Raw genomic sequence first — 13,635 nt, forward strand, 5'->3', positions numbered from 1 at the left:
GTTACTGCAACCGAGCCAGAAGCTGCCTGCTGACAAAAGGCTGTTTCGGAAGTCAAAGCAAAGCCAGGCACGAGGGAAATGTTTAGCACTGAAGGCCAACAACGAGGGCAAGGGAATCGCTGTTTAAAGAATGAAGGGCCCAGATTGGACACTCTTGTACTGAAGGGGATCGTGGTCCTGGTGCAGGGCTGGTGCCCCCGTAGGAGCGCCACAGTGGTGGGAGCAGCCCACGGGGCCAACAGACCACCGATGGTGAGCAGGGAAATGCCCGTCCCCTGTTCAGCCTGTGGTTACTGCCCTTCCATCAGTATTTTCTGGAGCTAGGCATTAAGCCGATATGCAATATTGCTACCTTACTGCAGCCCTGTTTTGATTTGTGTGCGGAGTATTTTCGGTTTCCCAAAATGGGAACTGCTGGTTCACGTAACCTTTATTTTTAATTTTTCCTGTCATTGGGAATGGTAGCTATGATTTTGGTGATGTTACACTTGAGAAGATGGGAAAGCCTCTTGGAGCTGAGGACAGGGAACACTGTCCTGGCCTCCACTGAGCTGGATTATTCCAAATGTCACCCCGAAAGTACAGAGAATGCCTTCTGCTGGATAGGCGATGAGTACGCCATCTCTGCCACCCTATTTTTCATTATTTAACTTGTTAACCTTGCATAGTTTTAAGGTTAACAAAGAAAGCTTACTAGTGTGCCAGCTTTGGCAGAACGGAGGAAAAAAAATGTTCATGCTACTGTAAGATAAGTGGATATTTGAATTGTAATCAGACAGATGAAACATGAAAATTAAATCCAAAAAAATGTTTTTCTAGGTTAAACATCCCTTTCTGGGACGTACAGACCATGTTTTACTTTCTCCATCAGGAAGGTGGCTCAGGACTATCTACTCCTAGAACTGTGCCCTAGGCTGCATTTTCTTGGCTGCTGAAGGTATGTATAAACCCAAGAGGCCTGGTGCACACAAACATTTCCCCAGTTGAAGTCTGATGACTAATAATACACAATATCACAGCACCAGCTTCCTAAAAGACAGCATGAAAAAAAATGTTCACAAACTCAGAGGAGAACACCAGAGATCTCTAAGTGTATGATCTTATCTGTGCTTTTTTCTTTTTTCTTTTTTTTTCTCTTTTCCCAAATCCTAGAGTAAAAATACCACTTTTCTAATGTTGCTTACGTTGTGGGTATTGCTGCTCTGAACAAGAAGCAGGCATGCTGCATTTATTTTGGCATCTTTCACATTAAGCTATACTTCGCTATTCTCCCATTCTTTCCCAATTTTGTTACAAATGAAAGAGCTGGAGATTGAGCTTCATAGTTGCCAGCATGAATCAAAGACACGTGAAATCAATCTGATCGACCTGACTTGACCCTAAGTGAGGTGTGTAGGTGATGAGTAAGTCAGAACCAACATATCTTTCATGTGCATACTTGTGATTTTTTTTTAAGTTCCTTTTAATAATAACGCCTTTTTAATCTTACTTGCCTGAGCCCTTTCACTTATTTTTAGAGTACTCAGCCAGAGCTGCTGTAAAAATAATGGCTAGTCCAGAAACACAGCCTGAGAGGGATCCTTTGGCTGTGCTGTGCTGGTTTTCTCAATGTGAGTATTCAGGACTTTACGCTCAGGGGCAGTGCTGACAAGCTGTCAGATACATTTTGGTCTTGTCTCAATATTTCTCGACATTTATTCTTATTGGTCACAGGTTTTCTATTAGGCGAACTGATCACAGGCTTTTTCTGTTTTCTCAATAAGATATGTTCCACCCTGCAAAAGCTACATGGCCAGGATCCCCGTGTTGTTGTGGCAAGCTCAATTCACTTGTAGGGCTGATGAGGGACTTGAGAGATGTCTGTCTCCCTCGCAGTCCCCAGCCCAACAGTCCTGGTCTCAGCTCCACTGGGAGTGCCGCTGCCTGTGACCAAAATATTCTTTCCCATTGCAGATAGCCTTCGGAGTCCTAGAGAAAACTACTGAAGATGGATGAGCCCGTCCTTTCCTAAAGGGCTTCTGTCTACGAGTTTCTAGCCCACCAATCTGAACGCTCAGAAAGGTAAGGATCTTTCCTCTCCTGCTTGTAATTATCTTTCCTCTTCCTCCCCAATATTTTACTGTTAAAACCAATATTTTTTTATTATTATTTTTGTTATTTTTATTTTTTTTCTGGATAAACTGTCTGTACCCTGTCTTGTCAAATCTTTGCTGGTTGCAGGAAAGATGAGATGATGTCTGGTGGTCATGGAAAGGAATGATCAAGTAAGATCAAATGATTTATAAGCTTTACATATAGCAGAATTTAGAAGAAACTATAATAGAAAATACAACAAGAGGTATGGAGATTTAGAGATACCTGATTTAAGACTTCCGAAATATGATTGTTACAAACTCCAAATGAGATGATCGAATTTGGAGTATTGCTTCATAAGTATATTGCAGAATAGGTGCTCTTTTTCCTCTGCGGTCAATACTCGTTTGATAGCTAACGGAGATGTAAAATAGAGTGGAGTAGGGTGTCTTGTGATATATCAGTCTAACAAAAAAAAATCTTTATTATTAGAGCTGTATTAAGAAATAATTCTCTTCTCAAGGCTGTCTGTGAGGTTCACCTGCAGATGCAGATCCCTGTGCACCAGCAACAGCAGAGGAAAGTTTTCCTTGCAAAGAACAATAAGGTATTCAGGGGAGATGCTTTATATGTGCTTATCCAAAAGTGCGTCAGCTGCCACAAAGACCCAGAAACAGCTTGAACTGTCTTTTAATTTATTTGGATTAAACATTTGGTAGAGAACTTTCTCAGGGTTGAAAGAGACATGTGGTTTGTTGTCCGGTTTTAACAAAATCTGAAACAGCAGCAAAAAATTAAATACTTGTAGATGGCTGTCTTTCATTTTCCACAGAAGTTTTCCATTTATACTAAGAAAACTGGGTTGTGCAGGAACTGAAGTATGCGATCTGCCCTTGATGTTTGTACTACCAAATGAAGAGCCCTCTAAGCACGTTTATGCAAATCTCCTGGTTTCATTCTCATCAACGTGACAGTAATGTTATGCATAGATATTCAGGGATGCTTTTTGGAAAAAGAGAGGGAGGGAGATTCAGTGTTGCTGGAGCTTGCCTCACCTGCTGAAATAGGTGGCTCCCAATCCCCCTGAGCAGCTCCTGTTCCTTCAGGAGTGCAAGGAGGAGGCTGGGATTTCTGCGAGACCTTTAAGCTACAAACGTGCTCTTTAACTAGTTGAATTATCTCTGTTTATTTAGTATCAAAACGATTCCACGTTGTTTCATCTCCACATGAGCACTTACTCTGGATGACTAATGCCTTGGGACCTGAAATTTATAATGGAAAGGCTGACACACGCTTGCAATCTTATCTACCACAACACTATGCAAAAGGGAATTATATAATTAAAACATCTTAACGATCTCTATTGCCCAGTGGGAAGCTACAAGCCCCAAAGGAGCCAGGCCAACTTTGTTATCAAGGTTTATTCAGTGACCTCTTAGGAGCAGCCGGGCACATTTTGCTAAATATAGTGGGGTGTGCTAATACGTGCTGTGCGGGGAGCATGGCCCTGGGGCCACTGTGTCACAGCGCTGGGAGGCTGGTGCACCTTCTCCCTTTGGCGGCGATTTTCTGAACTGAGTGCCTAAAGTTAGCTTCCTAAGCTCATATTCAGGCATTTACATAAATAGCCTGATTTTTTTAGAAGAGCAATACCAAGAAATTCTCTTCTATTAAAGCCATATAAATAATAGAAACAATCTTACGACAACAATTCTGAAGGATTTTATTATTTCTGGAACTAGTGCTCAAACATGTGTCCGGATTTCTGGGAAAAGAAGAGGGGAACGGCAACTTTTGGTTACCTCAGCTTAATTAATTGAGGGGTGTAAACACATTTTCTGAAAGGAAGTCACAACACTGGGGAATGGAGCAGGAGACACATCATCTGTGTGATGAGGCAGTGGAAGTTGCATATGATGTATTTTACAGAGGCTATCATAACCTCTGTCACAATGCTTGCCTCTCTGTTGGGGTCTGAGAGCCGAAAGCAGATGGGTAGGGACTGCAAACCACTACTAACCATCCAACAAACTGCTGATCAACATCAGGCCCACTTGCTGGTCTCATTCAGGTTCCCAGTGAGTAGGTATTTAGATGAGCAGACTGCAGAGCATGCCATGGACAAAGGACTTGGCTGACAAAAATACCAGAGACAGAAAGTAAAAGTGCTCAATCCAGTTGCCTAAACTTGGCCCTGGAGCCATCCAGAGCATCCTGGGCATCAGCAGCTGAGCCAGGTCCTGTGGACGGTGGGTGGCCAGACTGCTCGGGCACTGCTGGTTTTGTTAACTGGGTCTTCATCAGCCACGGTGGGAGTTTAGGTGCTGGGTTCACGTGCAGGCACCTAAATGTGAGTGTCTTAACCCAGAGCTGAATGTTACCTGGGGTGATGGTGCAGGACGGAGTAATGGGTGCAGTCAATGTCCTTGAGCAGCAAAACTGCGATGGTGAGGCACGTGTCAGGGGGCACAACAACCTCTGCCCTCACAGCCTCTCCAGAGGTTAGAGAAGGGGATTCTGCAGCTCTTATTAGAAAATAAGGTCCCAACAGCTACTTCTAGCATAAAGAAAGGGACTTCATCCCGTAACTGCTGCTGTTCTTAACTGGAGAAGAGGATCAGGACGGAGTAAAGCTGAGTGGTGTTTCGGAGTGTAGCTTTGTAACTTGTACATGAAAAGCTATTTGTTTAATAATGCTATGCGGATTGCAGATTATTATTATTATTATTTTTATTATTTGTAAAACCAAGAAAGAAAGTGCTAGCAGCAAGCCTATTTCTGCAGACCAAGAATACATCACAACAGAAATTAGGACAACGCCAGAAACGAGACATATTCAGTAAACTGGAGTGACTAAAAACTGACACAGTAGTGAGGCCAGAGGGAAAGCATCCAAGAGAGTGGAGGAAAGGGCACACAAGAGGAGACATTTTAACAGTGTCCTGCGAAGGCTCTGTGCAAACTCTGGAGGTGTTGATGCATGAGAGAGACACAGGTGAAAAAGGCTGCCAGCACAGTGTGGGTAGGAGCTTTCAAGTAACCTTTAATAGCAGAAACAAAACCCAATTGTTTTCTGTTTACACAACAGAGTGCTTCTGATACTGAAGCACAGGGCAACATCTATTTATAATCCAAATAAATCTTACGTTCTGGTATTTGGAACTGTCAGCGTTCAACATATTGGGAAGCAGCAGCCACAAGGCTGCATTAAAAAGTAGCAGTTTAAATCTGCATTGCTTTGCTCCTTGTATTTTCCCCCTTATTTTCTAGACAATTATGAGTTGTGCAGGAGAAACAAATTTCTTTTTTTTTTAAAGTTAGCTTGTATGGAGTTCATAAATGTCCAGACAGGTGATTCCTAGGCAGATACCTTTAATACCTGTGCTTGACTCTTGATTTGCTTGCTTGAATTTTTTTCCCCACAAAAGGTCAAAATTTCCATGCTCATCAACAAGAGTTTCCTGTGATAGGTGACAAAACAAGTTATTAGCTATTGCCAGCCATTAAGAGATGGCTTCTCAAAGTGTAGTAGTATGGAGGATTTCTCTTTGCAGCCTTAGTGTACTTTAAATAATGGGGGATGAACTAAATGGCCTTTCATTATCATTTCCAGCCTCATTTCTTACGGTTCCAAGCATTCATATCAGATTCACTGGTAAGAGTGTTTAAGCCTTTGACTGTTTGTCCTGCTGAACTTGCAGGAAGTTTGGGGCTGACATGTAAATCCTCTAAACCTCCTTGGAAAGATGCATATCAGGAAGAGAGGGCAGCACAAACTGGGCGTTGGCAGCTCCAACCTGCTCCTCAGCCAGGGGAATCGCCGCATCCCTTCCCACTCAAAGCCTTTTGTGCCTCTTGGGGAGAGAAGGACAGCATCAGTGGCCAGCCTCATGACAAGGCATTCAGCCTTAAAATTCCTCCAGCATCATTAATTATTCTCTTGTCTGCAACAATGTAATCAGGTCACTCGTTAGGTTATGCAGCTTGAACTTTGAATGTCTTGTCCTTGCAGGCACAAGCTTTTCTTTTCCATAAGCCTACATACCACCTACACAGACCCTGCTGTCACAGTATATAATTGATTTTTTTTGATAAACAGTATTTGATAAACAGTATTTTATTGATATAGATGTTCTGAGAAGAATTAGCAAAATGTTCAGCTTCAGAGCCTGGCACTGCACCATTTCACACCTTGATGTGGATTAATATCATCTGCTTCTTTGTAGGGAGTGACTACATTGGAAGAGTTGAAGGGTTACCAAATGTAAGGTAACTCATGGCAATTAAATTTTCGTTGTAACTTGAATCAAACTCAGAGACTTCTGTGTTGTTCTGCAAGTAGCAGCCAATGGCTAGTGATTTTTAAACATTTTCTTTCTTTACTTTTTTTTCACATTTTTCTAGTGATTGGTTTCCCCAGTGTATCATCATTCCTTTAGTGGGGAACCCTTCATATTGGGCGTAGTATGATGCCTGACAAACATATAGGGTCACTGTCCTCTGTTTATTCCTTTTCTTGACCTCTTTAATCAATGAAAATTTGTACTGGCTTCAATGGGGAGTGTTTCCTAAAAAGAAAGATCAGGATCCAGCTGTGAAATGATGAAAGAATTTCTTTGAAACAAGGCAACTTAATTTAGGGACTTTAAAATATAAAATGCATTTCTATATATGGAAGGGACCATATTGAAGCTAAGGGACCATATGGTGAAGCTAACTAATCTATTTTTTTTTTTTTAATTTTATAATTCAGGGTTTGGTATGTTAAAAAATGACTGCCTACAAATTAACGGGCTTTCATAAGACACCCCAATTGCACGAGAAGGCCAGTTCTCTTCTATTTATACCTCTGCATTTGAATGATTTATTTACTTTCCCAGCTCTGATTACTTGGTGCCACGATCATTCCTTACTTTCAGAGTATTTCATGATGGGAAAAATCGGTTATAGAAATTAAAGGAATAAATAGTTGCTACGGAAAATGCACCTGGCGCGGCAGATAATTATTTCATAGCTGTAACACTCTCCAGGGGCACTGCTTCAGTAAATGAGCGGATTTCAGACAGAACCAGTCCTCTGCGAACGCAGTTAGTACAAGAAGCCATTCCTCATTACGAGAGGTCAGACCAGTACTGCTCTCTGAATACCAGCTCTGAAGTGAAATTATCCAAATAAATAAACACCAGACTGAGTTCCTCTCATGCCATTGACTGGAAATCTCTCAGAGAAGGCAGGGCCTGCGGGAAGCGGTTTGATGTATTTTTTCCTTCAGCATTTGATGGATGCAGATATAATACCGTGCAATACTAGCTTTATGACTGATTTAGAAAGGAATAAACAACACGCTGAAAAGGTCAGCCTTTGTGTTGTAAGGGAAGAACGGGCCTCCTAAATGACGGCATTAAGGCAATGCCTAATTCCCATACAATGTGCTGACTGATGCGGTGACAGACCAGCAAAGTACCTCCGGGGTAGGTGCAGGGAGGGCACTGGTAGCAGCACAGCTTTGCCTGGGTAACAGCATTTAATGCTGCATCCTTTCAGAGTTTAATGTTCAAGGAGCTGACACCTTTTTGGATTCTTCTGCTGCGTAAAGCTTACACACATGTTGGTGTACATACGGGTAAAGACATTTATCATGTTCGTACATAAAAGCAGCTGCAACTGGCTGTTGGGAAGCCACAGAAGCAAAATCTAGTGTGATATCCACATGGAAAATGATATTCAAGGTTTACAGTGCTGAAATGCAGAACGTCCTGTTTTATTCTGCCCTGGCAATACAGCCCGAGGAAACAAGGAAAAATGCCAGAAGCACAAAGTAGCCTAATTTACTCTAGACCCCAAACCAGTCCAAATTTTCTAAGCAATCCCTGGATACTTGCAAAATCACTACCACATACCCACACAACAAATGGGAAACGTTTTAAAAAGTATAAATACAAATTCACATTTTGATTTTTTTACTTTTAAATTTGTCATAAGATCTCATTTTATTCAGTTTAAAGAGCAAAGAAAATGGCAGAGCTGGAGTGCATGGTCTTAATGTGTTTAACACTTGTCTAGGAAACAAGCAGACAGGAGAGTGTTAGTAAATGTTTATGCATTTCAGAAATGCCTTCTGCATCACATATTATGTACTCAGACTATGAATGTACATAGCAACAGAGCTGATTAAAAACAACCCGTTTTGCCTTTTAATTGCTGTGATATATGGCAGCACGAGCTCTCAGTGCAGTTGGTTGGTGTGTTTTGCATGTAAATGAGCGGGAGCATGGTTAGTATGGTCAGTTAAAGGTAAGAATGAAGTCCTGCTGCCCTTGGAGTAAACGAGTTATTTGCTCTTGCCATCCTGAGCCTTACTTCACTCCAGGAAATTGAGCGAAGCTCAGCTGTGAGGGAAGGGGGAGAGTGCCCTCATCATATATACATCATACATATGTCATCATACATCATCCCACTGGTGGCTATGAGGTCCTTGCCCCTCCATCAGACCCGCTGATTTCAGCACCTTTGCTCACGTAAATTCAGTTGCAACATTAGTATTTAAATCTATTAAAACAATTGTTCTGAGTGACTTGTCTTTTAAATGGAATAACACGTATTTTCTTCCTTTCTCATTGTTGTCATTAATTGATTTTAACAAATGCAAAATCTTGGTCATCCTATGACGAAGAAATCCAGAGCACGCTATAAACAATAGTCTTGGTGCACAAGTGATAAAAAATACCTCGTTTGCATTAATTCACTTCCTGTGGAAGGATATCTCCTCGCAAGTCCCCACGTCCATTCTTCTGAAGCTATTGTTCCCATGACATACCACATTTATATTGGTGTTCTTGGCATGCATGCTTAGGAAATGAAATTAAAATTAAAAACTCAAAATGAATTTCTTAGAAATACTGCCTTTCCGTATATCAGATCTGGATAGGAAGAAATTAAATTCCTCGTGCCAAAATGCTGAAGGAGAAAATCCAACTCAACAGCTGGGCAAGAGGGTCAATAGGTCAAGAGCATCTGACAGTTTATCGGCAGAGGAGATGCTGCTTTTGGGAAGCACATTTTATCAATACCAGACAGCTGAAGCTGTGGCATGTCCCTAAGAGCAGCTGACTCACTTCCAAAGTGTCTGGAAATGTCAGTGCACGTCTTCTGGTTATCACTTTCTTTTCAGCGTGTGGGTCCGCATGCAGATGGTGGGACTGCCGCAGCGATGAAGACGGCTGGATTCAGCTCAGGAGGGACATGTCCTTCTGTCGACACATCCTTGATCTCCCAGTCCTGCGGAAAAGGGCCCGGGAGCCTTGCTCCAGCACACTATCAATCTCCGCTATCGGGCACTTCCACCCTGGCTGGACCCCGTCCTGACTGCTCAGAGCTTCACGTGGGTGCAAAAAGCTGACAGGGCGCCAACACGCCGCTGAAATCTTACAGACCTCTTCCAAACAGACTGCCCAGAGGTGTTGGTCTGCTCCTCAGTTTTGTAAGATTTTCTGTCCCTTTCCACAGCTTCTATCATTTTGTTTTCCAGGTGAATTGTGTATATATAGAAATTTATTTTATTTAAAATAATAATTATTATTTTATTCAACGATTTTATTTGCAATCCTAATAATTACTCTCCTATTAATTGATTTTATTTCCGATCGTCCCGCCGCTCCGCTCCCGCACCTGCAGCGCCGTGCCCGCGCCGTGCCGCCAGGGGGCGCGGCCGTTCCGCGAATGGCGCAGCCCCGCGGCGTATGGGGCGTATGGGGCAGGGGGGCGTATGGGGCAGGGGGGCAGTACCCCGCGCCCCCCGACCGCTTTCTCGCCCCCTTTTCCCTTCTTCCCCAAGGGGTGGGCGCGGAGCCCCCCGTGGTTTATTGGTTCTCCTTCTTCCAAGGGGTGCGGGAGCGAGTCCCCAGCAGGGGTCGACGTGTCCCGTGTGGCCCCCTCTTGTGTCCCCGTCCCTTCGTGTCCACACCCGCGGTACGACCCCCGGGAGCCCTGGGGGGCTGCCTGCCTTCGGGGGGTGCGCTTTGAGCTCAAGGCTTCCAACATGAGGGGAAGGGGCGCGGGCTCGCCCCCCAGGCGAAACACGTCGGGGGGTGGGGGTGTTAACATATGTCTGTCGCTGGTTGCACAGCGGGTCGGGAGGGTCTGCGTGGGACCCCCTCCCCGTTCCTATCCCCCCCGGGACTCAGTTTTTCCACCGCTCGGCCGGAGCGGGGCAGGGAGGGGGCGGCGGGCCGGGCCCCTGCCCCCGGGCGCGCTGCCGCGGCGCCCGGCCGCCTCATGCCGCAGGAATGCGCGGAGGTATGCGCCAGTTTCCAGCAGCGGATCCCCTTCCCTCGCTGGAGCAGAGCGGCGCATATATCATCCGGTGGCAGCAGTCCACCTTCCCTGCAGTTTCGTAACCGCTTACGAGGGTAAATTGAGCGTTGGGAACAGCCCTCTATTAAGGAGCAGATTGAGAAGAGGCTCTTCCCACTTGGAGGAGGCAAGTCTTCCCCGACGGACCCCGCACGCCGGCCGGGAGCTACGCCGAGCGAGCCGCCGCTGCTACGCGCCGCTCCCTCCACCAGGTGCCCCCGGAGCTTCATCCTTTCCTCCTCCTCCTTTCCTCCGGCTCCGACGGCTGCGGGCACCGCCGGACGAGCCTCCCCGGCACCCCGCAGCCGGCCCCGAAGGTCTGTGCCTGCCCGGCAGCCGGGACCCCCCACCCTTCCCCGGCCGCCCCCGCCGCCGCCGCTCCATGTGCACCGCGCGGGCGATGCTCCGTAGGCTCAGGGTGGCGGCGATGGAGGAAGGCTGGAAGGAGGCACGGAGGGGGCCGGGGGCTGCTGGCGGCCTGGGGGGGCGCGGGGGACCCCGTCCCCTCGGCCCCGTCCCGAAATGCCGGGGGCGGCGGTGTCTTTGGCTTTGGCTGGAGCCCGGCGCTCAGCTCCGGTGCCCGCAGCTCCCTCTCCTTCTTGCTCCTCTTCCCAGGGCTGGTGGCTTTGGTAGTCCGTGGGGTTTTCCCATCTGTTTTCTTGTTTGTGTCATTTAGGGTCTTGCTGCCGGCTCGGAAGCGCTAAATGTTGCTCGCTGCATGGTCTATAAAATGCTTTACCTTTGGTAGTCTGAACTGGTGTGAGGTTGGACTGCTACTGGTGTTGGTTTTTATTTATTTTATTTTAAAGTGGTCTCTTAAGATGAAGCCTTTAGTCCTGCTCCTACAGTTGCTTTTGTCCCTGCTGAGCCAGCGCAAGGACCTCTCCTCCAGCACCTCCAGGCTTTCTTTCACACGTCTCAGTCTGAGAGAAGGGAATGAAGTGTTTCTAGTGAATGCTTTGGCTGAGAAGTTTTGCTGCACGAAAGAAAAATGTAGATCGGGAACGGTAGGCTTGCAGCAGTGGTGAACTCCAAGATGCCTTTGCGAGATGAATAATTTTGGTTGTTCTTCTGGAGGATCAAAAGATGGCACTCTAAGCCCACACAAGATTTCCAGGACAAAAGTCCTTTTAAGCGTTGAGTTTAAGCGATCCTTAAACTCACTGCAGAATGCGTAAACCGTGCCCGGGGACAGCCGGTTCCCACGCAGGGTGGTGAGAGGATTTTGGAGCTTTCAGGGCAAGCTCATGCTAACCTTGGTCCTTGTGTTAGTGTCAGAAACTCGTTGCGGTCAGTTTTACTCTTTGGTTCCCCCACTGTATCACCGGACTGAGACGATTGCTTAGTTTTTCTTTGGGCTTTTGGTAATTTTATGTGTAATATAAGCAGTTGGCTAAGGCAAGAGTACCCAGCTGCCTGGCAGGCGACCGGCCGAAGCCTGCTAAGCTTGATGTCAATAACCAGGAAAGGCATTCCTGGATCTTGGTAGTGGCTACCCACTAAATGCGCCTTGGTGGTTAGCTCTCTAGATGGCAGAAGAATATTTTCCCCTTCAGCTGTTTCTGCAGACTAATGATTTATGTATTTTTCTTTTGTTTTGCTCTTGGCACCTTCCTGATAAAATCTGTTGCCTAATTGCTTGTGGGGTTCTCTTTCCTCCAGACTAATTATGATGTATGTTATGTGATGCATTTATGGCTTTATTCAAACAAATTACCCCTCCCCTATTTTCTGAGCTAAAAAACAAACAAACTTTGGAAACACTTATATGCATACGTAATGAGGGCCACACATACTAGTCCTTACTTAGGAGAAAAATCATTTGGAAGTTTTGCTGGAGTAATTGGGAGCAGTTTTACGTGCCTTTGAGCATAGAGATTTAAAAAGATATAGCTGCTTGTGACTAGGAGCCACTAAACTGGCCTAATCCCACCTATTTTGCTAGACAACCTGCAGTGATTGCAAGACTCTTTCGCTTGCCTGCTCTTTATAGTGTATTTTAAATCTATTTTCTCTCAGGATGTGTAAATGAATTATCAGATGTTGAAACATCATGGCTAGACAGACGTGTCAGGTTTCAGTTGTGTTACACACACTTCTGTATAATCTATTTCAGACCTTCAAGAAATGAAGAATAGCACATTCGTAGGCAGAACGCCTCAAAAAAACTTTTATTACAGTTTCCAAGATGCCTTGAGACCACTAAAACACAGCTAACTAAGTGCTTCAACAGTTATGAAAAAGGAGCCGAATGAAATCCCCAGCTGAAAGAGACATTTGGTTGATTCAAGGCAGAAATGACCTCTGAATTAGCTATCATCACACTCAGCGATGAAGTCATGGAGCTCCCTTCTGGCTCCTGCTGTGCAGAGGCACAGATCTTCACCGCGCTTCCCTGATCATATTAACCCTAACGGGGTCAAAGCTGTGCGCTTATCATGATTAGAAAGGGTTCAGTAACAAAAGGCATATTATTGTGAGACTAGACTCTCCAGTTAGTCACGCAGATCTGTCACAGTTTTGGACGACTTTCAAGTCTAGAGGTTTTAACCTGGTCCCGTGGGTGGGGGCTGGGGATAAGGGAACAAAGTGAAATCCATGCTTCATCTTTTTTATGTTTCATGAATACACCCACACCAGCCTCTAATCCATGCAATTGATGTCCTTCTTTCTTCCCTTTTTTCCCCCCTCCACCGCTGCAGATTCATTCATGTTGTTGTGAGCCGAAAGGTCAGAAATGAAGACAGTGCTGTGCTCGGCGGTGGCTGCGCTGTGTGCAGCCGCCCTCCTCTCCTCCATCGAGGCTGAAGGTAACCAAACCCCCTGCCCCTCCGCGCGGGGTGCCCCCCAGTGAGATAACCTCCCACCAGGCCCGAGCTGCTGCCTCTCTCCCTCTCCGTTTTTGAGTGTCACTCCTTCACCTTCTCTCTTTCTCTCCTTCAGAGAAACGCCTCTCCTTCCTTGCCCAGCTCCTTCTGTGCTCTGTTTCTCCTGGCTGGTCAGCCGAAATGTAGCTCCCTCTCTCTGTCTCTCTGGTGTGCTGTCCACACCGCCCTGTGGGCCAGCGGCCACCCCAGGGGTAACACAGCACCCTGAGGAGCCCCGGGCACCGCTGGGGCCCGCGCCGCTGCCCCGTGCCTGCTGGAGCTCTGCTGGGCTGTGCAGTCGCGGTTAGTCGCGATGAGAGAGGAAGCGAGAAACCCACCACCC

The 13,635-nt window shown here is 45.9% G+C and overlaps 1 protein-coding gene across 9 annotated transcripts in view; it reads left to right on the forward strand.

The window, feature by feature from the left end:
* The first annotated feature begins 10,416 nt into the window (after positions 1–10,416).
* COL12A1 (collagen type XII alpha 1 chain) overlaps positions 10,417–13,635 on the forward strand; it is a 97,555-nt gene continuing 94,336 nt past the window's right edge. For 3 of the 9 annotated variants that reach the window (XM_013172137.3, XM_048050422.2, XM_066994643.1), the window contains exons 1-2: positions 10,421–10,637; positions 13,128–13,235. In XM_013172137.3, coding sequence (XP_013027591.2) covers positions 13,163–13,235 — 73 coding nt within the window. In that variant the 5' untranslated portion in view covers positions 10,421–10,637; positions 13,128–13,162. Of the gene's footprint in view, positions 10,638–10,700; positions 10,743–13,127; positions 13,236–13,635 lie in introns of those variants that run through there. The other 6 variants (XM_048050420.2, XM_066994644.1, XM_048050423.2 and 3 more) reach the window with 6 other exon arrangements.

Source organism: Anser cygnoides, chromosome 3, assembly GCF_040182565.1.
Source record: "Anser cygnoides isolate HZ-2024a breed goose chromosome 3, Taihu_goose_T2T_genome, whole genome shotgun sequence".
Classification (NCBI taxonomy): domain Eukaryota; kingdom Metazoa; phylum Chordata; class Aves; order Anseriformes; family Anatidae; genus Anser; species Anser cygnoides.